The sequence below is a fragment of the Chiloscyllium plagiosum genome, unplaced genomic scaffold (assembly GCF_037043375.1).
Source record: "Chiloscyllium plagiosum isolate Xiang-an unplaced genomic scaffold, Cpla_swu_hap1 HiC_scaffold_9, whole genome shotgun sequence".
NCBI classification, from domain to species: domain Eukaryota; kingdom Metazoa; phylum Chordata; class Chondrichthyes; order Orectolobiformes; family Hemiscylliidae; genus Chiloscyllium; species Chiloscyllium plagiosum.
Genome location: NW_028270147.1, coordinates 76,398,194 through 76,425,686, shown reverse-complemented (window position 1 = coordinate 76,425,686; position 27,493 = coordinate 76,398,194). Strand labels below are relative to the sequence as shown.

General features: G+C 38.3%; 1 protein-coding gene across 3 annotated transcripts in view; it reads left to right on the top strand.

The window, feature by feature from the left end:
* The window catches only part of nek7 (NIMA-related kinase 7), a 207,595-nt gene that overhangs the window by 142,245 nt on the left and 37,857 nt on the right, over nt 1-27,493 (top strand). For all 3 annotated transcript variants that reach the window (XM_043699781.2, XM_043699783.2, XM_087990837.1), the window contains 4 exons: nt 2,656-2,718; nt 5,814-5,924; nt 22,150-22,258; nt 25,597-25,704. In XM_043699781.2, the coding sequence (XP_043555716.1) occupies nt 2,656-2,718; nt 5,814-5,924; nt 22,150-22,258; nt 25,597-25,704 (391 nt within the window). The remainder of the gene's footprint in view (nt 1-2,655; nt 2,719-5,813; nt 5,925-22,149; nt 22,259-25,596; nt 25,705-27,493) is intronic.

Sequence of the window (27,493 nt, the reverse complement as noted above, 5' to 3'; positions counted from 1 at the left end):
TGCATGCTTCCTAGAGAACACTTCGTACAGTGGTCAATCCAGAATCTTCCATAGTTCATACGTGTGGTCGTTCAAGTTTTGTCAAATATTGTCAATACGTCAGCCAGAGTTTGCAGCAGCAGAGGACTGCCGAGCCAGGATCTTCATAGACTGCACTGGTATGCCTAAAGCTTTCTTCATTGACATCGATACATCACACAGGTTTTGCAGCAGTAGAAGAGTTTTGGGAGAATGACTGCCTTGAAGACTACAACCTTTGAGACCATTGACAGGTGGTGATTACAAAAGACTCATCTGAGCAACTCCCCAAAGGAGAATGTTGCTCTCTGAATCCTGGATAGGATCCCTGTGAATCTTACTGACTGGCACACATAGCTATTGAGATAGCAGAAGTGATTGACTGTAAATCGTGCAATCTTTTAGCAAATTTCAATCAGACAGATGCTCTGTGGAGTTTTCATTCACTGAGTTTTGGCATAGTCAAAAGTAGTGTCCATGACCATTGAGTCACTGTTGTAAAGAGCCTCAAAGTGCATTCTCCATCTGAGATTGATGGAATTGTTTTCTGACCTGTTCATAGCGAGGACCAGTGAGGGGCCAGATTAACATGGATCATGGAGAGCTTGCATGATTTTGCAGAAGTTTCTTAGGTCATGACTAAGCATATTAGTATACAGCTGGCTCTTCTTTGCTTTTTCTTGCCAGCAGTTAGTATTCAGCCTTGGTTTGTTGGTCAGTTGCTCAAGTGATACTTTTAATCATAACTAAAAACAAATATGTTTATTTTAGTGTGTCCTTTGTCCAGCTTGCTGTAGCTCCAACCCATTTAAAAAGAAGGCTGTATTGCATGCCGTTTATACAATGCTGATCCTTTGACCAAGGGCTTTGTTAAAGCTTGCATCTCTGCGTTTATAGAGATTTAAGGCAACTGTTATTCTTGTTCACAGTACCAAGTTCTTGAAAAACCATTTCCTAGTTTGAGTTGGAAAGAGGCTCAGAAAATAAGTTCCCCAACTTAAAAATTAAGCAAAAGCTTTTAGTGACACTGCAATTGACATGCTGGTTAAAGAAGGGAACACTTATGCAGGTTTGACCTGTGTCATTTTAAACAGTATAAATTCAATCCTTTATTTAATTTGACAACTTTGGCCTGCGCTAAGTACGATAGATAGCATAAAACAGTATTTATACTATGTGCAATGTTGCTTATTATGTGAATAAACTTATTTAAATGTGTATTAAGGGAACATTAGAGGTAAATATATATATTTGTAGTAGTAAAGGCGGTCTTCTTTTATTTTTCTCCTGCATTTATAATTGTGTATTGAAATGAGAAGAGAATTACACCAAAATGATGGAATGCTATATGATTGCTGCATGTTTTGACTCATTGTAAGCACTATTTAAATAGCTGCTTGTTCATGCAGTGGTTAAAGTGAGTTTGCCGATGAACTGAAGCCAAAGGGTTGTGTGCAGATGGGACTCTGGTTGGTCTGTGGAAAAGTGACCAGTGATTGATGACCAACTATGTTCTCAAGTAGTTTGGAGCTTGAACAAGATACAGAAACATCATCAGATATCCACCAGCTCAAAAGCTTCCTCTGATCTCTGCAGTAAAAGCTAATGTAAAGCCTGAAGAAAACCAATTTTCTTACCTCTAAGCTTTGCTCTAAGCTGTGACTTTTTAATTGACAAGTCAGACCTTTTATAAATGAACTAGTCAACATGTGCCTCTTACAAACCAATGCAAACATCCAGCGATGGATAACAAAAGCAGCATTCGGGCCAGGACGCAAATCACAAGATCTATCTCTGGAACCACTGAGCTGTCTTTTCAGTCTTTTCCTTTGTCCATAATATGCATTTTTTTTCCCTGTCTGTATTTGAAAGCTCTAAGTAAGGAGAGATTGTAAGGGGATTAGAGTTTCAATTAGTAGAGTTGTATGCCAACAGGTCACAATTATTTATTTATAACTAGAGTCTATTTACTTTAATAAATAGTCATTCTTGTTAAGTACAGAAACCAGTCCATGCTTTCCGTTACCTAGGGTTTAAAAGGCAGACAAGTTGGGGAATTCTGTGCACTTCTTTTAGGAAAAATAACTAACTTTTGTGACAATTCTGGCAGTTGTGGAGCTTGATTTCCAGCGTGCTGCCCCTGTGAGGCAGACTAAAGTGGTAAAGGAAAATAACCCAGTATTTTCTCAGAAATAATTTCCCATGTTGTCTGGAATGATATCTTTGTAACTCCTTTTGAAATTCCTAAAGTTAAAATATAAGCTATTGTTATTAAACCACCTTTGCAACTAAATAAGTGATACTCAAACTACTAGAACTTTGCTAGTGTACAACATGTATTTCATAGCAATGCTTGAATTTCTTCTTCAAACCAGACATATGGTACCCTTATTTTGATTGCTAAAAATTTATTTTGCGTTCATCATTTTATTTGATTAAATTCTGCTCTGTCTTTTCTTGAATTTACTTTGAATTTTGTGTTTCTATAAGTATCATCATTCTTGCTTCGTTTTGAATCAAGGTTTTAATACAGACAAAACGTGGGTCTTTATGATTTGAAGGGAGTGGAATAAATCCATTGTACTTTTATTGCGTATTGAGCACGAATAGGAATATTTGAATTATTATTTCTTCCAGATATTTGAAATGATGGATGCCAAAGCTCGTCAAGATTGCATCAAAGAAATAGATCTCTTAAAGGTAAGAATGGAATCTGAGAATTACTTTACAAACTAAGGCAAGATAATTGCAAGAAATTGCTTTCATGTTTTCTGTAATTGGAGTGAACTGTCTGGTAGATATTGAAACAACAACAACAAATACTGCACAATATACTTGGACCATATTTTATTTTGTAATTAAATACATTGTAGGCTCTAGCCAATTGGTAGTTTGGAGAGTCCAATTTTAGGAGAACCATGTCAGTTGTAACGTAGAGGAGCTGTTAAGCTGCTGACACCATAAGCCTTTAGTGCTCATGACAGCTCTCACTATGTTCACAGTCTGGTATTCCTTGTTATTCAATACGACGAACGCTAAAAATATTGTCATATGCACTTGTGACCATTTTGGGAGCTAATCTCAGTTTCTAAAATATTTACACAAAAGATCAAACAACAATAAGGTTGTATTTGCTTTATAGTAACAACAAGGAGAGCTCTTTTTCAGTGGGATCTCTTCAACTAATTACAATCAGTTCTGATATAATGCAACAATTCTGTTCTTGTGCAATCTCATGGTGTAAGAAAATTGTGCAATAGCCATGTCATTGAAACTAATGGGGCATTATAGCCAGTACAGGTGAGAAAAGTTTGCGTTCTACAAATAATGGTATAAATTCCTTCAGTTGTGTTAAAGCTAATTTGCCTTGAAGAACCAAGCGTTATAGCGGAACTGACTGTATTTGATATTGTCTGAGCTACCCTTCTCTGCAGAACACAATTCATAAAAGGTAGGGTATTAATTTTGGCTATAGGCACAATCATTCCTTGTCATCTTTCAACCTTTTTCACTGTTAACTGTTTAAGAGTATGAAGATGTATTACGACATGCCTGCATGCCAGGTGGGATTTGAATCCTGACCTACTGGCCCAGGGGTATGGACATAACCACCAGTTCATAAGACCCCTCTGAACTGTTTCACATTTATCAAATTTACTTGGTGAATTGCGCAAACAGAAACAAGGCACTGGCTACTTTAACTAATATAATAGTTATGAGAAAGAGTTATACTGGATTCAAAACATTAACCCAGTTTCCCTCTCTCTATGGTACTGCCAGATCTGCTGAGTTACTCCAGAATTTTCTGTTTGGATTAATTTAACTATTTGTATGTATTATTTATTGCCCTTTTAAGTCATTGAGATCTACGTAGCCTATTGAGCTAAGCTTTGAGCTTTTCTTTGGTGCAATGAAATTTTGGAAATTACTCTGTTTACTATTTTAAATTTCAATTGTTTGACTAGAACTAAACTGAAATTGACAAAGACCTATCAAAACCATGTCAGAGATGAAAATCACACAACACCAGGTTATAGTCCAACAGGTTTAATCGGAAGCACACTAGCTTTTGGAGCGACGCTCCTTCATCAGGTGATTGTGGAGGGCTCGATCGTAACACAGAATTTATCGCAAAAATTTGCAGTGTGATGTAACTGAAATTATACATTGAAAAATTGATTGTCTGTTAAGCCTTTCATCTGTTAGAATACAGTGGTAGTTTCACTTCTTGCATGTGTAAATCACAAAACCCTTTTTTAAAAGTTGCATTCTCGGGTTAGCTGTTAACAATGGTGATACAATGGTTAACAGCTTACCCGAGAATGCAACTTTTTAAAAAAAAAAGGGTTTTGTGATTTACACATGAAAGAAGCGAAACTATCACTGTATTCTAACAGATGAAAGGTTTAGCAGACAATCAATTTTTCAATGTATAATTTCAGTCACATCACACTGCAAATTTTTGCGATAAATTCTGTGTTACGATCGAGCCCTCCACAATCACCTGATGAAGGAGCGTCGCTCTGAAAGCTAGTGCTTCCGATTAAACCTGTTGGACTATAACCTGGTGTTGTGTGATTTTTTTTTTTTACTTTGTACACCCCAGTCCAACACCGGCATCTCCAAATCATGTCAGAGATGAGACAGGAGGAAAGTGGATCTGTACAAAGTAATCTGTAAGATTTCAAATATGCAGTAACCTTCACAATTCCCACGTGTTTTAAAATGATAAATCAATTTTTTTTCTTGGGGGAAGAGGTTTACATTCCCCTGCTGGTGCGTTTGCTGGTGGGGCACCTCAAAGTTGCATGGTGGCCCATACAGTTTTGATGTGCCTATAGTTTTTTGGTAGGTAAGGGAAGCCCACGGCTACTTGCCAATGAATGGCCAGTTAAGAGTTGGTTCCCTCCTGACATCAATTTTGTGGCTGGTAGGAAGAATTTAGAAGTGTGGGAAATGGCTTGATAGGTTACTCTGCCCAGGTTTCTGTCATGAAGTGGGAGGGATATCTCCCCACTTATGCATACTTTTCAAATTGGCCCCTCCTCCTCCCCCAAGGTGTCTCCCTACCCTAACCTAGAGTCTCAAGCTAGACACCACTGGTGCAAATCCAACTACACAATTGGGTTTTCAACTCAAAACAATAAAAATGGAATTGAAAACTAATCTCAGTAAAAGTGACCATGATAACCATCAATTGTCGTAAAAACCATCTGATTATCTCGAGAAGGAAATCTACTGTCTGTATCTGGTCTAGCGTAATTGTGACTCAAGGTCCATACTAGCTGCAGACTCTCAACAATGACTCTTAACTGTCATCTGAATTGACCTCCGGAAGTTATTTAATTCAATGGGCAATTAGAGTTAGGCAAGAAATGGTGGCCTTACCAGTGACATTCACATTTCATGAAAAAATGAACAGAGAAAAAAGATAGTATTTTCAGGCTCTTTTTCCAAGGCTACTTAGAAGATCTCTGTTTGATCTCCATAGCGCACTGACTCTGACTGGGGACAGAATTACATGCTGCACAAAATGAAATCTCATCACAGCTGTAGCACAATTAGAACAAGGAATACGGCAAGATTTAACAAAAATCTTACAACATTATGGTGAACTGAAGAATCCACATATTTCAGAATGCCTAAAAGGTGTTCGCATACTTTAAGATAATGTGATTTAATCATTGCATGAAATAATATTAAAATTACAATTAATCCAATTGTAAAATTGCTGATATTGAAAATCCACAATAATTAAATCAATTAAATTATTTATGTGTCTGTGTATTTCACAGCAATTGAACCATGCAAATGTAATCAAATATCTTGCATCATTCATTGAAGACAATGAGCTAAACATTGTATTGGAACTGGCAGATGCTGGAGATCTTTCTAGAATGATAAAGGTAGGAATCTTTTCCTTGACATGAACTTTTCTCACTGTCTTAATTGTTAAGAAGTGCCATATGGTTTTGTGCAATAATTAAATCCCCTGTATTGTGTATTATTAAAGCTTTTTGAGGATACAATGCTATAATCAGTGTATGAAGCAGGAATTATCTGTTGGTCAAATACTTAATTTACCGCATGCACCCCTGACAATTCAGGAAAAATGTAAATGTTACTGCCACGTTGGTGATCATCGAATAGTTTCTGTCCTGACAAAATGGTTCCATTGTGTAGCGATTATCATTTTTATTCGGATGGATTGAAGTATCTTCCATTCCTTAACATACTTTTTGTGGGAAAGGGGCAGGAAAAAGTAAATTTTCAATAATACATCAATTTTTCTACTAAATATCTCAGTAATTTGAAATCTCACTAGCAACTCCTACAATTGACTTTATAATTTCTGTCTCCAATATGCAACATTGATTTTTTTTTCTACCTATATGTTTGACTTTTGCTGTTGGTCAATCAAAGTCAGACATTCTGATTATAAATAAATTGAAATGCTAAAGTGTTGGCAGTATTGCTTACTTGAGACTGTAAATTATTCTGCAATTTGTAAGCTACCAAAATTTATATTCCATATTTGCTATAGTTTTAAACATTTTTTGAACAGCCACAGACAATAGGCAAGGTGATGACCTCAGCTATCTTGTAGATGCTCACAATGCAATAATAATTAACTGAGACTAGCTGCAGTTTGGTAACTTCTGTCAGTAATGTCAAAAGATAGCCTTAGCTAGACATTATATGAATTCAGTGTTAACCAAGTGGTTATCTATCAGATTTCAAAATCTCAATTGTTACAGTACAAGTGGAGGCCATTCAGCCCATCATATCCATGCCAGCTCCCTGAGCATTTTGGCTTCATCTGTTGTTTTCCCATAAACCTGCACATTGAATCAATTTAAATAATCATCTTATGTCCCCTTGAATGCCTCAGTTGTTGCCCCACCACACTCCCAAGCAGTGCATTCTAGCCCCTAATTACTTGCTGTATGAAAATGAATTTTCTGACGTCACATTTGCTTCTTTTGTAGAACATTTTAAATCTGTGTCAACTAGTTCTTGATCCTCTTCTGAGAGGGAGCAGTTTCTCCCTGTATACTGTGTCCAGACCACAGATGATTTTGAAGATTTTTTCTATCAAATTTCCTTTCAGCAGCCTGCAATCCAAGGATACCAGTCCTAACTTCTCCAATCTATCCTCTAATTAGTATTTCATCCCACTAAACATTCTTCTCAACCTGTTCTGCACTCGCCCCAATTTGTTCACCTTCCTAACATGTAACACCCAGAACTGTACCCTGTACTCCAGCTGAGATCTCATTCCTGCTCTGTATAAGTTTTTGTACTGCATGTCCCGATTAACAAAGCTGTGTGCTTTTATGGGTCCTGTTATAACATGAAGAACACACAATTCAAGCTCCTTCAGTTGGAATCGTGAACTTGAAGTCCCTGTGTAGGCTTCCCTTGTATTAATGATCATTTTATCTTTGAAAACTAGGTTGAAATAAAAATATCAGGATCTGAGTAATGAATGTCTGGCTTAGAAATGCTTGTATTTTGAGCACAGACCCATTCAGGGATGCAATTTTGATATAGAAATGTTTCCTGTACTTTAAAATGGCTAATTTTATATTATCGTGCACTGTGTTCCAGTTTGCATACAGATCAACTTGCAAGTGGATTCAAACGTAACTCATTTGCAACCCAGGACTGCATGTACTATAGTAATTTCTGTAATAGCATACATTGTCTTGAGTAAACATGCTTTAAAAATATTCTGTTAAGGAAAGACAATGTAACTCTTTCAAGACATTTGTTTTAAGAGAAATCGAAGATGTTGTCAGAATTTACTGTAACTGGCAAAATGATTTGCCCATGCCTGCTTAATTTCTGTGAATTTTGTACAGTAAGTTGCTGTACATTGGGCATGCATACAGGGAATCCTGTTATACACCTCCCGGATGCCCTGCAGTGCCCTCTGCAGGGCATCCGGGAGGTGTTTAACCGGATTCTCAACAGTGCATCTCCTTATCAGTCAGATTGAAGTTATGGAGTTATACAGCACAGAAACAGACCCTTAAACCCAAACAGTCCATGCTGAACATCATTCCTAGCATAAACTAGTCCCATTTGCCTGCTCCTGGCCCATATCCCTGCAGACCTTTCAGACAATTTTCTGATTCAGTATGTGGATGTACCTACTAGAGAAGGTGCAAAACTTGACCTACTCTTGGGAAATAAGGCAGGGCTGAGGTGTCAGCGGGGGAGCACTTTGGGGCCAGTGACCATAATTCTATTTGTTTTAAAATAGTGATGGAAAAGGATAGACCAGATCTAAAAGTTGAAGTTCTAAATTGGAGAAAGGCCAATTTTGACGGTATTAGGCAAGAATTTTCAAAAGCTGATTGGAGGCCATTGTTCGCAGGTAAAGGGACGGCTGAAAAATGGGAAGCCTTCAGAAATGAGATAACAAGAATTCAGAGAAAGTATATTCCTGTCAGGGTGAAAGGTAAAGCTAGTAGATATAGGGAATGCTGGATGACTAAAAAAATTGAGGGTTTGGTTAAGAAAAAGAAGGAAGCATATGTCAGGTCCAGACAGGATAGATCGAGTGAATCCTTAGAAGAGTATAAAGAAAGTAGGAGTATACTTAAAAGGGAAATCAGGAGGGCAAAATGGGGACATGAGATAGCTTTGGCAAATAGAATTAAGGAGAATTCAAAGGGGTTTTACAAATATATTAAGGACAAAAGGGTAACTAGGGAGAGAATAGGGTCCCTCAAAGATCAGCAAGGCGGCCTTTGTGTGGAGCCACAGAAAATGGGGGAGATACTAAATGAATATTTTGCATCAGTATTTACTGTGGAAAAGGATATGGAAGATATAGACTGCAGGGAAATAGATGGTGACATCTTGCAAAATTTCCAGATTACAGAGGAGGAAGTGGTGGATGTCTTGAAACGGTTAAAAGAGGATAAATCCCCAGGACCTGATCAGGTGTACCTGAGAACTCTGTGGGAAGCTAAAGAAGTGATTGCTGGGCCTCTTGCTGAGATATTTGTATCATCGATAGTCACAGGTGAGGTGCCAGAAGACTGGAGGTTGGCAAACGTGATGCCACTGTTTAAGAAGGGCGGTAAAGACAAGTCAGGGAACGATAGACCAGTGAGCCTGACCTCGGTGGTGAGCAAGTTGTTGGAGGGAATCCTGAGGGACAGGATGTACATGTATTTGGAAAGGCAAGGACTGATTAGGGATAGTCAACATGGCTTTGTGCGTGGGGAATCATGTCTCACAAACTTGATTGAGTTATTTGAAGAAGTAACAAAGAAGATTGATGAGTGCAGAGCAGTAGATGTGATCTATATGGACTTCAGTAAGGTGTTTGACACGGTTCCCCATGGGAGACTGATTAGCGAGGTTAGATCTCATGGAATACAGGGAGAACTAGCCATTTGGATACAGAACTGGCTCAAAGGTAGAAGACAGAGGGTGGTGGTGGAGGGTTGTTTTTCAGACTGGAGGCCTGTGACCAGTGGAGTTCCACAAGGATCGGTGCTGGGCCCTCTACGTTTTGTTATTTACATAAATGATTTGGATGCGAGCATAAGAGGCACAGTTAGTAAGTTTGCAGGTGACACCAAAATTGGAGGTGTAGTGGACAGCAACATCTGGAGAAGATTAGAGATAGGGAGGGACAAGTTCTGAGTGCATTTTGAAAACAATTGTGAGATAATGGCAAGGTTGGTTAATTGGTAAAATTGAAATTGAATCCTAAAATTTTCAATTATTTCTACGTCTTAAACTTGCAAGGTAGTTAAGCCCATCGTTTACTTGTGATTACCGAAATAGAGAATAATCATGATGACCAGAAATCTGACTGGATGGGCAACAGTGATAGGAGATTCCATATTCCATATTAGGAAAATAGATGAGCATTTCTCAGACTGTAAACATGAATCTAGATGGTTTATTATCTCTGTGGTGCCAAGATCAAGGATATCACTGGCTGTAGAGCACCCTGAGGATGGTGGATGGGATGGCGGAACAGCCAGTAGTAGTTTTTCACATAAGTGCTGCTGTTATAGATAGAAAAAGGGATGTGCTTCTGCATCCAGAATTTAGGGACATAAGTCGTAAATTAACAAACAGAATCTCAAAAGTAGTAAACACCCAGATCCACAAACAAGTGAGTATAGAAAAGAAGAATAAAGCAAATGAATACTAGAACTTGTATTTGAATGGAATGAGGACTGAGTTCCTTGTGGAGTGTTTTGCTTGCTATTGAGAGGGTTTTGACTAACATGGCAGGGGTGTTGGTACCAAGAGATAATAGCATGGAATATCAGGGTGCACAAAATACCAAGAGATAGCTTTACAATAATGAATAATAAGTTAATTGGTAGAGTTCGAATGAAAGAGATATTGAAACATTCTAAATTTGTGCTACTATGCATGATGTAAATGCATGGGAGTGTCATAAGGAAGAGTGTTGAGTAGCAGGTGCAGGTTGTCACATGGAGTTACGATGTGCTGATATCAGAGATCTGACTAAAAGAAAGGCAGGACTTATGTTCCTGATAAAGAAAAGGATGAGGTATGCTGGTGCAGAAGGGTCAAGGATAGAACTGATTTAGTTGCAACAAACAATAAAGTGCACTTGCATTGCCTGGTATATTCCATGGGCTACGAATAATGGAAAAGATGTAGAAGATGATTTGCAGGGGAATAGATCCACACATTGTAGGGTAGATATTGTGGGGTCTTCTCATGATTCAAATATAGATTGGGATAGTTGTATTTATTCTAGATTACTTACAGTGTGGAAACAGGCCCTTCGGCCCAACAAGTCCACACCGACCCGCCGAAGCGCAACCCACCTATTCCCCTACATTTACCCCTTTACCTAACACCACGGACAATTTGACATGGCCAATTCACCTGACCTGCACATCTTTGGACTGTGGGAGGAAACGGGAGCACCCGAAGGAAACCCACGCAGACACTGGGAGAATGTGCAAACTCCACACAGTCAGTTCGCCTGAGTCGGGAATTGAACCCAGGTCTCTGGCGCTGTGAGGCAGCAGTGCTAACCACTGCCACCGTGCCGCCCATAAGTGTAAAGGATTGAAAGAGGGAGGATTCCAAGGTGTTTCCAGATAAATGTTTTGCATAGCTCTCCAATTGATTGAGTAAGGAGGCACTGCTACAGAACTGGCTCAATGGCAGAAGACAGAGGGTGGTGGTGGAGGGTTGTTTTTCAGACTGGAGGCCTATGACCAGTGGAGTGCCACAAGGATCGGTGCAGGGTCCATTACTTTTTGTCATTCGTATAAATGATTTGGATCTGATTAAAGAAGTTATAGTTAATAAGTTTGCAGATGACACCAGAATTAGAAGTATAGTGGACAGTGAAGAAGTTTACCTCAGATTACAACAGGATCTTGATCAGATGGGCCAGTGGGCTGAGGAGTGGCATGTGGAGTTTAATTCAGATAAATGCGAGGTGCTGCATTTTGGGAAAGCAAATCTTAGCAGGATTTATATACTTAATGGTTAGGTCCTAGGGAATGTTTAATAAAGAGACCTTGGAGTGCAGGTTCATAGCTCCTTGAAAGTAGAGTTGCAGGTAGATAGGATAGTGAAGAAGGAGTTTGGTATACTTTCCTTTATTGCTTAGAGTATTGAGTATAGGAGTTGGGTGATCATGTTGCGGCAGTACAGGACATTGATTAGACCGCTTTTGGAATATTCCGTGCAATTCTGGTCCTCTTCAGAAGAATATGGCAAGACATAAAATAAATAGCAATTCTGGAGGGGTGTAGAATCAGAACCACTTCGGTGTATACGTACCTGAGTCAATGAAGGTCGTAGGACAGACTGAAAGAATGTTTAATAAAGCATACAGTACAAGAGCAAGGAGATTATGTTGAACTTGTATAAGACACGAGTTTGGCCTCAGCTGGAGTATTGTATCTAATTCAGGGCATGCACTTTAGGATGGATATGAAGTCTTGGAGAGGATTAGAACAAGTTTAGAAGAATGGTTCCAGTGTGAGGAACTTCTGTGTAGAGAGAGAGAGGTTTGAGATGTTACAACTGCTTTTCTTGAGGTAGAAGTGCCAAGAGGAGATCTGACAGTAGTATTCAAAATCACAAGGAATCTGGAAAATGGCGAGAGGTACTCATGACTGAATCAAGAATGAAATGACAGTGAATAAAAGCAATTTGCGGTAAGACTTCTACTGAATGTGAATGGTTAAGGTATGGAATACATGCCTAGGCACGTGGAGGAAGCCGATTGAGTCAAAGCATTTAATTAGATGGTTAATTGAAAAAAACGTGCAAGGTTACAGGAGACATTTGTTGTCTTTGGGGGTGTTGTGGTGTAGTGATAGTGTCCCTTCCTTTGGGTGAGGAGGCCTAGGTTCAAGTTGCACATTCCTTAGGGATGTTTAATTGCGAATCTGAGCAAGTTGATTCAAGTAGCTGTAGTGTGCAGGAGTTAGGAATTTAATGTAAATGGGACTTTGGTGCAGAGGGTAAAGGAGATCCTGCTTTTTGCTAACAGTATCACATACAAGTGTTTAATCAACTTTCACTTAAACTGGATCAAATAATTAGTTGAAAGACATAAAACTGAGCTAAATTGATTTAAACATATTGGTTATTTAATACATTAAAATAAAGGTAGAAATGGATGGCATAATGCAGCATGGTGGATTGGCTAGAGCATTGCTATTCTTGACAACCCCACCTTATCAACTGTCTGTGTATTGAGAGACTTCAGTTTGAAGTCAAGGCATTTGAACTGCAGACATTGTGGGCATTGAGAGGGGGGTCTTAACTGCATGCTCAGTTCAGGAGCCAGTAACCTCCCTTACATTGGGAAGTGGTGCAAGTTCAGAGATAGAAGGGCTGTCATAAGTAAGTCACAAATGTGAATCACAAGTAAGAGACTGTAGATGCAATGGCAGAGATACCCCTGTGTTCAGTCACAAGTACACTGTGTGAGCGTACCTTTGAAACATTATCATAATGCTGATATTGTGTCCTCGTGTGTACCCTGAGGGTATAAAGGTCTCATACTCAATCTTAATTCACGACATGCTACAAGAAAACTGCTGTTCTCTAACAAATAGCGTACTGGTATTCCAGGCACTGATGTCCTTTGAACGTAATAGAATGTAGGTCATGGGAACAGACCCTTCGGATCACAGTTTCCCTGCCGACCATGATGCCATTCTAAACTCATCCCATCTACCTGCATGTTCTCCATTTCCCTTTATCCTTGCCCATTGATGTCTGTCAAAATACCTCTTAAACATTGCTGGTGTATCTGCTCCCACTACTTCCCCTGGCAGCGTGTTCCATGCACCTATCGCCCTCTCTGTTAAAAAAAAACTTGCCTCACGCATATTCTTTAAACTTTTCCCCTCTGACCTTAAACCTATATCCCGTAGTATTTGACATTTCCACTCTTGGGAGGAGGGGGGAGGACTATCCATCTGAACCATGCCTCTCGTCATGTCGTCCTTTAGTCCCTAATGCTCAAGTGAAAACAATCCAAGTTTGTCCAACCTCTCCTTTGTAGTTAATGCACTTCAATTCAGACAACATCGTGATAATATTCTTTCCATCCTCTCCAAAGCCTGCACATCCTTCCTGTAGTGTGGAGGCCTGAACTGCAAGCAATCCTCCAAATGTGACCTCACTAATTTTTTTTAATACATCTGTCACGTGGTTTACCAATTTTTACATTCAAAGCCCTGACCAACGAAGGCAAGCATGCCGTGGCCCTTCTTTACTACCTTATCCACTTGTGTTGCCACTTTTAAGGAGCTATAGACTCTGCATATCAATACTCCTCAGGGTTCTGCCATTTGACATATACTTCCATCTTGCATTTGACCTCCCGAAATGCATCACCTCACACTGGACTAAACTTCATCTGCCATTTCTCCCCCAACTTGTATATTCAGTAACATAATGCAATACAAATGTTTAGTTATAATAAAAGTCTATTGAATTCTTCAGTACAACGTTGTCCACATGCAGTGTTTTATGGTATATGAGATGACATGAGCATTGCTGCGTCAGGTAAATTAATTGCTCAAACCAGTCCTGAGATGAGGTTCCTCGGTATATTATTGTTCCAAACTGCCATTGAAGAGGGATTCACCTGCCTGCTTTGTTGATTGCAACCAGGTTAGTTTATCAAGGATCTATTCCTTTGTAGATATGTGTCTCCCAGACCAAATGATTTTGTTGTTTAAAAAAAAAAGCCAATTTAATCTGACTTGCTTTCGTGAAAAGAGTTTTCTGGTTAAATGCAAGGAAAAAATAATAACAACACTGATACACAGATTAAAGGTGAGAAGTGAATCCAAAAGAATATAACATTTAACGGATATGTAGATCGTCTGAGTCATCTGTGAAAATTAGATTGTGGAAACTTGACTGTTAGGCATTTGATTTTGAGATCCTTGGCTTTCAAGGTTAGCTGAAATTCTTTTATACTCTTTCCTTTTAACTGGCTTGCTGACTGGTTTCCAACACATTGTCCTTTTCTGAAATGCACAGTAATGAATGGATGCTTCTTTGACTGTGGCTTTACAACACAGTCAAACTCAGGAGAGTGCGAGTACCTCAGCTGACTTTGCACATGAGCACCTCAGCTCAGTAGCACACAGACAAGATTTAAACTAGCTTTTAACCCCTGACCTGAGTATTCTTGAAAGTAAGCATGTCTGTCTGTTGTCTTTCTTCCATCATATCCACAGTCCGTGATACTCATATGATTACAGTTCAGCATTTCCCTCTGGGAGCATTCCTTGAAAGCCAAAGATTCTATATTACAGGGTTCCTCTTCACACAGCCACTGAATTTGCATCTACTGTCACATTTTGGCTGTATCTCTTTTCTAAAAAACACATTGCAATTAAAAGTTCAGTTTAAGGTGAGCTGGGATTATGAGCTGTGGTCATGATGCAATCTGCTAGGGGCAAAGCCCACAGTTGCCTTAGCCATTGCCCTTATATGCCTATTTGGATGACTGCAAAGTTTGTAGGATTGCTGAGCAAATTGAATGTACCATTGTGGTAGAGAGGATTATTCAAGTGGACCAAAGAAGAAGAGAAATGTGAAAATGGTAAGTTACTGTGTAGTCAGGGAATCAGTATCTTTGACAGTAAAGAACAATTGTTCATGTGAATGCATTCCAAGAACTTGTTGCAGTTTTCCACATTCATGGACATTGAAATTGGCTGGCTATGCAGTGCGTGATGCACTTGCAGTGCTCTTGTTTACTCTTGGAAAATAATGGATGAGTGAATATTCGCAATAATCAAAAGATAGTAAAAATCATGTGGATAACCAAATTCACAAGGGAAGGGCATGTGAATGACTGACAAGATTTTGTTGATTCCTTCATTGAAAATCAATGATTTTCTTTTTTCAATTCTAAATGTCTTAACACCTTAACTGCCATTTTTGAAGATGATATTGATGTCTTTTTGCTTGGTATTCTCTCCATTCACTGCTGACAATTAGGCCTGCTGCTTCTAGGCGCTTGTTGCTGAAGGATAATATATTAAGCAGTCAGAAAAAACACCGACCCGGCATGAAGGTCATCATTTTGGCTGATGCTGATAATTTGCCCCATATAATCATAGACCTCTGGCTGATCCACTGAGCATGCACAAGTAACAAAAAATATTATCAATTGTATCAATATCATACACTGTGGCGCTCTGTCCCAGGCTCAGCTGGAGGAAATGTTCTGTATTTCTATCTGTCAGTAGCAATGGACTTCCTATTGGAGGAACTCAGGACTTTAACTTTGATCACCATTCATTTCCCCTACATGAGGTTCGATCTTGACTGGCAAGAATTGGAGACCAAAGTCACCACTCATCTTGGAGTGCTTGTCAAGTGGTGTGCAACAAGGATCAGAAATTAACTGATAGCTGTCATGTGATATTGCTTGGTCACTTTAATTAAGCCAACCCTGACAATTGGACACAAAGATACAAAAAGCCTAGAAATGTTCAACAAATTTGATGGAGGCAAGCTCTGACTGTTGGACTTAAATCTCCAGCACAGAAGTCAACATGTGCTATGTTGGCAATATTAGCCCTTCATTTCTAAGGGACTATTACCCATAAGGTGCATTCTATTGCAGGAAAGTATTTTATTGGGTTCATTGTTTTTCATTTTGGTTCATACAAAGCATTGGTTGAGGAGCACTGTATTCAGCATGTCCTTTGCTTTGGAGCGTGGATTCCTCAAATTTACAGTAATTGAGCATCTATTCAAATGTCCTCCTACAACTGAAGTGAACACTGATTTGCAGTGTTATCAGGCTAGAGCAACCAGCAGTCTAGGAAAGCATGTTCTATTCCTGATAATTAGTTTTCTTTTCCCTGTCTTTCCCATGCTGTGTCAAAAATACTGGAATAATACTTTCTTGAAGCTGGAATCCATAAATAAAATTTGACAGAAGAGAAAAATTTGGACTTGTTATTTCTGCTCTGGCAAATTGGCTGGCCACAATAAACCTCAAACGCATAGCCTGCTCTGTACTGATTTGACCACCACGCTATAAGTTCCAGATGTTTCACACCTTATGAAGGAAATACCAATACAATTTATTCCCCTTTGGGCTTGCATCTGTTCTGAGAGGATTTACAAATTACATTTGTTACTGCTGCGTATTTGTGGCTCCATCTCTGTACTTAATTGGGCATTTGGCTCATGTGAGCATGAAGATGAGATTTTGAAAATCCTTCTTAACTTTCAAGGATTTATTTGTTAATGAATAATAACCTGAATTGAAACCAGCAAAATATCTTATTCTTTGACAAATGTCAAATATCTCTGGGAATTGTCATTTTACAAACAGGCCTTCCTACTTTAAGATCACGGGTGTTGTATAAAGGACTAGAACTTGTGTGATGATCGATATTATGATACTGGATGCATGACATTTTAAGATCTTGATGCAATTATTTTTCCCCAAACTGTTCACCATTGCCATCAAGTGGTTTATAGATGCAATGACACACCAGGTAAATAATCCATCATTGAGCTATAAACTTTGGAACCAAATACTGTATTCTCTCAGTATTCAGCTTGAGAGTGCTGCCTTTGTCCTTGACAAGTTTCAGAATATATAACCTAGCTACATGAATGAAACAGTCTTCCAAGAGGCACATGACCAGACTGAAATCCCATTTGGCTTGTATAGCTCTTGTAGCACTGTGCTCCATCATTATTTTTAAATTTTTGTAATGGAACATACTTCTGATTGACCAGTTAATCATCCTCTTGATGTAGTACCATGTAATAGTTTGACATACCAGTCAAGATATGATTCACTCCCTCACCCCCAGCCGCTTTAGTATTTAGTATTTTTGGAATGCTGCTGGTCTCTTCTTCCATTAAGGCAGATGCAAAGTATTTGTTTACATCTTTTGACATTTTCTGGTTTTGCAATATTATTTCTGTAGCCTCGATCTCTAAGTATTGCATTGCAGTATTTTCTTTTTAAAAAACTTCTTAAAGTAAGTTCCCCACCATTTTGTTGTTTTATTGCCTTTCAGTAGAAATCTGTATATGGTGTTATAGTTGAGTTTTGTCATCCTTATTTGTAAGAAAGCAGTGTTAAAGCTTGAAGAATATACAGCATATCTACAACGTTCTTGTGTTCCTATTTTTATTAAATAGGAAAATATATGGTTCTCAAAACTCCAATCTATGAATACTATTTTGTGCATAACTTGAAACTCCGAGAGGAGCCCAGTGCATCAGTTTCCAGTGTAGATGCAAAATAAATTAAAATCTGGCTGTTAATTCCTTTACAAGTACCATAAAGTCCAGTAAGAATGCCTCCTATTTACAGAAATCTGTGATCACGTGGGAGAAGTCTTTCAGCTCTTCTGACTTCTAAGTTTATTAGAATGGCAGGCATCATATTAGTAAAAATATTATAGCTCATCAAAATGCCCAGTAGGAGTGCAAGTGTAGTAAAACAAGCTGAAAATTACAATTTTGTGCATGAAATCCGCAGTGAAATTAATTCTAGGCCTGCACTCAAAAAGAATATAACTTGCTTTCAAATTCATTCCCAGTTACTACAGTCACTGTTGTGAATAAGATATTGGGCAAATCCAGAAGTGCTTAATTAGAGTTGTGGTACAGCAACATTAGGGTCATACTAAGTGAATGATGTTCAGTTAATTAACAACAGTTACTTTGCAGTAGTTAAATTTCGAACATTAATCTTTTAAATTTCTATTTTCTAGTAGTAAACTAAATTTCGTTATCATTGCTCTGTTGGTATCATGTCTAAAATAAAATTTGAGCAAGTTAGCCAACAATGTTTGTTTGCATCTATTTTATTGCAGTTGTAATTGTAAAATATTTAACCTCCTATTGTTTGTACTTTTTGGGTACATTGCTGTATAATCACCTTGAAATGAAGTGCATCTTGGCTTGAAAATGTTAATTTTAATCCATAAACTGCTAATCCCAATAAACCTCTTCTGTACAGCGTCTGTTAAATATTGCTATTTGTTTTATTTCCTGTATTTCACTGAATCATTTTTATGTATGTTTTTTAACTGAAATCCCTCCTGGTGCCGTAGTACTGTCAATTTTTACATATTAAAAATATATTTTCAATTTGCTGTGTGTATTGTATAGAATACAATATGTTTCTGAAAGGAAGGCTGTTTCATATCCTTACCATCCTGACATCAAACAAACCTCTGATATGTAAATTCAGCTTTGGGAAGAATAGATGCAAAGCTTCATTTTGGATGGATGCCAACATTTTGTTACTTAGAATTATATTTGAAACATCACAGCAGCTGACCAACATTTTGCACGTAGACCAAGAGTTGAAAACATCTGGAAGGACAATCCTTGAGTGGACTTTCATGGTCTGGTATATCTCTTCTGAACAAAAAGAAAAATGAAATTTGGAGTGTTTTCAACATTCTGCAGGTGCTAATGTTTAAATACTTTAGTCACAGTTCATTTCTTGTATCGGAGTTGTATTTAACTCTGCCTCTGTGACTCCTTATGAGTTTTTAGCACAAGTAAACAATATTTAACTCTTCCTGACATTTATTACATCTTAATAGAAGGCCAGATGTCTAATTCTTATCGTTTTTCTTGCTCACTTAGTGTTATCAGTTATTTGTAAACTTAAGTATCATATTCATTTTGATAAGGACACATTGATGATCCCTGTGATTCTGTCTCAGAAAAACATACTAATGAAAATGAAAACAATATAGTTTCCTTGTGTTTGACCACATTGACGTTCATTTTTACTTGATTCATTTTTGTCTCTTTTCAATTCTTTAATATATCCCAACGTATCTACTTTAAGCATGCAGGAGTGTATTGTCAGAATGGCGCACATCAGTCTGAAGCAGTTTTGGTCCTTATAACTGTATACCCTGGCAATGATAACCCCACAACATTGGCAAATATTCAGGATGTGGATAGTGTGTTCTGAGTAGGGTATCTCCAGCATAGATGTTGAAGAGAACCACATGGGGTACCCCAGATATTGGTGTCAGAGAGAACCATATGGCTTGCCCAAGGATTGCTGTTGAAATCGTAAAAGCAGAAATACTGAAAAATCTCAGCTGGTCTGGCAGCATTGGTGGAGAAAAATCAGTTAATGTTTTGGGTCCAGTGACCCTTCTTAAGAATTGTTGAAATTTTAGCTGCTTCAAATAGATATCAGAGTAGATTGTGGTATTTTATCACTAACATCTAATTTAGAGCAATATAGGAATGAAAGGATGAAGCCCAGGTTTATAGGATAAATCAAATGGAATATCTTAGTGAGAAAAGCAATGGTAGATGAAATTTGGTGCAAATGTGAAGTAATCTAAGCTGGAATATGGTAACACTCAGAGGAAGCTTAGAAAAAAAGGACACCGAAGAAAACTGTATTTTCAACTGTGCAGCTACAACAATAGGTGCTCCAGTTGGAGTACTTGAGTAAATTTTATAGTGGTCTTGTGAGAGCACACTTTGATTGCAGTGTATTGCTCTAGCCATTTGGCACAATGGAAACTTTTGAGTATGCAGCAAAGAACCAAAAAGCCAAATCCTTGTCATTGAGGTCCGAGCTATTGAGAAAAGGTATAATGAATTTATAATTAAAATTGCTGAATAATTTGTGGGATTTCAGCCTTGAAAGAAGGTGATTTGGTATATTTATTTGAATTGTAAATAATATTAAGAAACAAATGTAGACTATTAACTTAAAACAGTGAGTTAAGGATGACAGGCTACCAAATTGAGACAGACCTAATGTCAAAGCATTTGTACCTGTCCATTTTATTTGTATGTTCATAACTTGAAATTATTACAATCAAATTTGCGACAGGTGTTAGAGATTTTCTTTTTAAAGAAGTTAACATGTGGATTGGACTGCTGCAATAATTTCTGCATAAATGAATTGAAATGGGATAAGTAGCTTTCCATAATCTGTTAAATTCTGAATACAGAGTCAATACCAAACACAACTTCTATCACCTATTTTTCATGCAGAGCTTTTATAAAATTTAAGAAATGAGCACAAATTTTAACACATGTAGCACATTTTCAAGTTGTTCTTCGGGAGACTAATGCCAAAGGAAGGAATTTCCATTCCCTTTAAATATACTGGAACTTTGGACATTCTTGGAGTGTGGCACAGTGGCTCAGTGGTTTGCACTGCTGCCTCACAGCACCAGGGTCCTGGGTTCAATTCCAGCCTTGGGTGTCTGTCTGTGTGGAGTTTGCACATTCTCCCTGTGTTTGTGTGGGTTTCCTCTGGGTACTCTGCTTTCCTCCCACAGTCCAAACACGTGCAGGTCAGGTGAATTGGCCATGCTAAATTGCCTATAGTGCTAGGTGCATTAGTCAGAGGGAAATGGGTCTGGGTGGGTTACTCTTCGGAGGGTCAGTGTGGACAGGTTGGGCCGAAGAGCCTGTTTCTACAATGTAGGGAATCTAATCTAATCTAAAATAAAGAGCTGTGTACTTCTACAAGTAAAAAAAAATTGTTTTCCTGTCCCTCATCAGCTCAGCAAATCTATCTTATGAGTAACTCAAGATCAATGAATTTTGCAAATGCTCAATTGAAACAACAGAGAACAAGATTTCACTTTTACTGTAATAACCTGCTGAAATGAGCTTAATTCAAATATTGACTAACAGGCAAATGTTACATTAGTTTTCTTTAACTTTATGGTATTCTTCGGGTACACAAGTCTTGTTTGAGGCAAGTCCAAAGGTTTCTCTCTAGCTGGTCTCAATCACTTCATGCTGAGTCGAATCTTAGTGCTCCTCACCACATGCCTTCTGGTTGGGATTATCTTGATCAAGGCACATGTTCAGAAACCTCCATTTCTCTCAGGATTAAACAGTACTGACAATTTAAAATTCCAGCGATTTTGTGTCTAATTCCTTTAAGTTGCTTAGTTGGCTCTGCTAAAACTAGGTGAAAGTGAGGACTGTAGATGCTGGAGCTTAGAGTCAAGACTAGAGTGGTGCTGGAAACGCACAGCAGGTCAGGCAGCATCCGAGGAGAAGGAAAATCAACGTTTCGGGCAGGAACCCTTCATCCTTCGTCAATTTTCCTGCCCCTCTGATAAAACTAGAAGAGTCATTGGACCTAAAACATAACCTCGGCATTCTCTCTGTAGATGCTGCCAGGCTGAATTTTTCGAGCCATGTATGTTTCAATTTTCCAGCATCTGCAGTTTACTTTCAAACCCAATGACAGTCGTTAACTTGGTCAGCATTTGCTGTCAGTTGAAACTGGATTTCCAGAGAACATTTTATATGATTCAAGTTATTAGTATTTCCAAGCAGTGTCCCATTTTATATATGCGTTTGCATGAAGAACTGCAATCCTAAATTGTATGTTTTCTGTGTTTAGTTTCAAATTTAATTTCAAAGAGAGCATTAAAGAAAAAACAATATGCAGAGTTATGAGAAATGAGCAGGAGAAGACCAGTGAGTATAATGCTAATTCAGAGAACCATTGCAGACACAATGGGCCACATGATTTCTGTGATTCAGTGAAATTAATAATGTTATAGATTTTTCAATTGTATTACTGCTGATTTTGAAACATTTTGTTGTTTGATATTTTCACAGCATTTTAAGAAACAAAAGCGGCTGATTCCAGAGAGAACAATATGGAAGTATTTTGTGCAACTCTGCAGTGCCTTGGAACACATGCATTCTCGGCGTGTCATGCACAGAGGTAACTTCAATACATCATAATAACCATAACCCATTAGAAATCAAAAGATTGCACTGAATTTGTGATTTTATGTATGGATTGTTCTGAACATCACATACCACAACTAGTTCTCCTTAAAGGCTTTAAATCAATTGACTTGGTGTCGTACTAATGGAGATAACAATATGTTCAATCAACTATATCCAGGATCTCCTAAGGCATTGTTGAAGATAAGTAAAAGGGTATGGGAAGGGCTAAGGGTGAAATGTTTTTCTTAGACTGTCAATACAGTACATTACTGAGGAAATGCTGCGCTGCCGAAGATGGTTTTTTGTGGAGGTGTTAAACTGAGGCTGAGTGTGTCTTCTCGGTTGGACATGCAAGTCCCTGTGGCACTGTTCGAAGTAGAGCATGGAATTGTATCTGGCATCCAGGCTAACCTGCAAACAACAATACTAAAACAAATTATCTGATCATTATCGCATTGATAATTAGGGGTGCTTGCAATGCACAAATTGGCTGGTGTGTTTCCTAAATTACAAAAGTGACTGCATTCCAAATATTATATTATTGGTTGCAAAAGAGTTTTGAGATATCCCAAAGTAATGAAAAAAATGCCAAATAAATGCATATTTATTCCTTGCTGATCTGTTCCTCATTTTCAGCCCCATTTGTCCATTTTCTTCCTGTACAGCTTGATCCTTCCCTATATGCTTTATCTAATGTGCATTTCTCGGTGGTCCTGCTCTCTCATTCTTTCTTCATTCTTCATTCCTGCCTCTTCATATCCATGTCTTATTTCCTAACTACTTCAGTTCATGCTCATTTTCTGTTTACTTCACTCCTTCCTAAGTTCCTACTTAAACTTCCCTTCCAGCTTCAGTGCTTGATGCTCTCCATAAGTGAAAATTACAGTGGAAGTGGATAGAAGTAATCATCTCTTCAGAATGCCAACTAGTAGTTTCCAGCAAATATTAATACCAATAGTTCTGTGGAATTGTTGGATGTACTTTTGCAGATTGAAATATTCGATAACTCGTGGATCATTTCTAGGAAAGATGGAAGCTGCAGAGAGAGCCCGGACATATGTAGTGGTTTGAAGGCCCAAGTCTCAGCATGAATGAAATCCTCTTTGCAACTGTGACATGGACATGAGGCATTTGCATTGCCCAGACTGAAACTAATTTGCACTTGAGCTGATTTCGTTGTATCTAGTTTATTTTTGACAACTGATACTCTAGTTGTTTTTAAAACTAGTATGGGAATATCTTATTATCAATTTGGCTCCTTATTGGTACAACATTAAGTTTATTTCTTTGTCTTTCACTTATTGTCAAATTAATTTTGTCTGGGCCCTTGATATCGAGAGCATGGTGCTGGAAAAGCACAGCAGGTCAGGCAGCATCCGAGAAGCAGGAGAATTGACATTTCAGGCATAAGCCCTTCATCAGGATTGGGCCCTTGATGTGCAAGAGATGACTTAAGATAAAGTGAATGTTAATTATTGTGTTCCTCAATAACTTTGAAACAACATCTGCATTTTATCAGTTCCTGATCTTACCACAACCTGAGTTCAAACACAGAACAGTGTGAAAGTGACTACTGGTTGAAGTCATATGTGGCACAAAGGAAGTGGTTGGAGGTCAGTCATCGCAACTCCAGGGCATTTCTGCAGGACTCTGTCAGGGTGTTGTCCTTTGTCCAACCACCTTCAGCTCCTTTGTCACTGTCCTCCTTTTCATCAAAAGGTTAGAAGTGGTGATGTTTGGGGACAATTGAGCAATGTTCAGCACCATTTATGATTTCTCATGTCGAATGTTTGGGCTGACAAACACTTGTGCCACACATGCGAAGCAATAAGCATCTCCAGCAAGAGGGAATCTGTCCATTGACCCTTACATTCAATGGCATTAACATCACTGAATCCTCACTATCAACATCTTGGGGGGTTACTATTGACCAGAAACTGAAATAGACCAGCCATATCACCGATGTGGCTACATGAGCAAGTCCGAGGCCAGTAACTCATCTTTTGAAGCCCCAGAGCTGTCATCTATATACAAGGCATAATGCGAGGAGTGTGATGGAATGCTCCCCACTTGACTCGATGAGTGCAGTTCCAATAACACTTGAAGATTGACACCATTCGGGACAAAGCAGCTGCTTAATTGGCAAATCCATAACCATTAACTTGTTCCACCACCAAAACTCGTTAGCAGCAAAGTGTACCAGCAACAAGATGCACTGCATCAATTTACTACGGTAGCATTAGACAGCACTTTCCAAATCCATGATACCTCCCATTTAGAAGGACAAGGGCAGCAGATGCATTGGAGCTCCATCACCTGCAAATTCCCCTCCAAACTGTGCACCATCCTGACTTGGAAATATATCACTGGTCTTTCCTTGTCACTGAGTAAGGATCCTGGAATTACCTCCTCAATGTCATGTCAATGTCAATGTCATAAACCAAATGGACTGCAGTGGTTCAAAAGGCAGTTCACCGCAACCTTCTTCAGGACAACTAGCAATGGGTAATAAGTGTTTGTACAGCCAGCAATGTCCTCATCTCATGAATTAATTTAAAAATAAATACAGTCTGAAGTGTGTCAGCTGCTTGAGGTGCCAGTTTTCACATTTGTGCCCATGATTCCATATCTGTTGATTTATAAATGACTGTGGAATTCTATAGTTGCCAAAACCTTGTGTTTTCTACAACTGGAGAAGGAAATATGAAAAATGAATAAACTTTGGATACCCTTGTTTAAGCAGTAGAAAATAGTATAGAATCATATTGTCAGAAGTTTAGGAATCCTGTTGCATTGCAGTGAAAGGTGCATTAGAATGATGTGACAGAATGTTGAGAGAAGTTGTTGTTTACTCCAACTGCATCGTCTTAGTCCATTTTTAGTTTATCTGTTTCACACAGTAGTGCCTGGAAGCATCTAGACTGTATCCTTGGTCTGTGTTTGAATGCCAATGGAACTATAGTTAGGGACATAAATGAAGTGCCCTCCAGGGACAATACTAAAAATATGGAAATGGGGAAGGCAAGCGATTTTGGAGGATTTTAATGAACGAATTTTACTCTTGAAATATTTTTTCAAAATCCACATAACTAGATGTATGATTATTGTTTCAGCAATTTTCAACTAGAATACAACAATTAAGTTTTCATATATTTGAGAACTAAAATATATAAAAAAGAGGTTTCCTATTTTCCTGCCATTGGGAAGCAAATGTGAATATTTTATTTGAATGGTAAAGCCATGAGACCTTATGCTATTCATAAAATATTTCCAAATGTAGTAAATTGTCAGTACTTTGTAACTATTTACATGTATTTTGTTTCCTTGCAGATATCAAACCTGCTAATGTGTTCATTACAGCAACTGGGGTAGTTAAACTGGGAGACCTTGGATTGGGCAGATTCTTTAGTTCGAAAACTACAGCAGCACATTCTTTAGGTGAGCAACCCTGCACAACACGAATCCATCTAATTACAGAAGTGGGATGCATTTCATTAAGAGTGTGACCAAAACCATATGTCTGTTGTAAACGTGCATGCAGCAAAGGCATGCTCCCTAACCGATATTAGGTGTATCTATTTCCTTGTTCAGTTAGGGGGTTTCCTGTTTCTTTGACCTTTGCCATAACACAGGGTATGTCTGGAAGTAACAAGTCCAATCTTACTACTGATACAGAACTCTGATTACACAACAGTGTAATAAAGACCAAAGAGTTTGTGATGAATAGACTGCTTCAAGGCTACATGCTGAGCTGACCCATTGATCCTTTCAGGGGTTTATAATGCAGAAAACCTTGAACAATCAGACAGCTACTTTTAAAAAAAATCATGTTGCTATCCTATTTTGGTTTGGAAAGGCATACCTCAAGTGAATACTTTTGCATTGTTTTTTTTTTGGCTAAGATTTGAAAGCAATTTTTAGCAGCTGGTTGTTGCAAATAATGCAGCATTTTCCTCCCATCTTAATTTCATACCTATTGTTTTATGTTCACAAACCTAGATGTGCTATTCTTTGTGTATGTCATTAATAGAGATTCTAAATAGCAGAGGCCCAAGATCTCTCTGCAACACTCTACTAGTTACAATTCAGAAACTTGAAAGTGTCTCCTTTATTCCTACTCTCTGCTTCCTGTCCCTTAATCAATATTTCATCTGTTACCTCCAACTCACTGATCCCTTATCTTGTGTATTCACCATTTTTGTAGCACTTGTCAAATGTGTTTTGGAAATTACATACGCTGAATCTGTTGGCTCTCCTTTGCCTACCCTACTAGTTGTATTCTCACAAAAACTACAACAAATTTGTCAAATGTGATTTCCTTGTAAAATCCTGTTGACCTTGTCCAATCATGATTTTCTCAGTGCATTATTAATACTCCCTTAATTATAGATTAGGAAGTCTTGTGGCATAGCAGATAGCATCCCTATTTCTAAACCAGAAGCTCTGGGACTTGATAACCAAAGATGATGCATTCATAGCATAGTTAAATAGGTTGAGTATTAACCTGAAACTCTTTACAGCATCTTTACAGCTAATGTTATTATAAAAGTGAGATTAATTCAGTCAAACTCATGATGGGAAGAAAGCTGGGGCATTTGCTATCACTATCTGTCACTCTAGTCTATAAGAGTGCTTGTTGCCACAGAAACTCTGACTCCCTGAGTGAACTGTAACAAACCACCGCAATAATAGATTGTAGCATTTTGATGTCAGTCTATTTAACATGTGCTTCCGTGTCTTTTTTGTCTCAGTCCTTTTCTGAATAACGATATTACATTTCATAAACTTCTAATCCACTATGATTACATCTCATACCCCAGTGAAGCAACTCTGAACTGAAGTTTCACAAGCTGCAGATGCCTTCTGCAGATATAATCGTCCAGGACTGGAGTTTCTCCAGGCTCCCACATGTTGCAATCATGGCACACCACTTGCCCGACTATGTGTGTTTAACTGTATGTATTTATATAGATAGTTAACTTGTTGCTGAATTGGTAAAATCATATCAAGTTGCAATCTTTGAGCTTGTAGAAGAAAGAAACACACCAACTGCTGGAAGCAAAACAAAAAGAATGAAAGGTTACTGTCTGTCTCTCTGTCTGTCTCACTCTTCTCTGCCCCCTCCTCCAACCTCAAAACAAAATGTCATCAATAGGTTCAAACTGTCCATTAAGTTTGGTGCATTTTGGATTCTGTGGTATTGCTTTCTCTAGAGAAATAACTAACT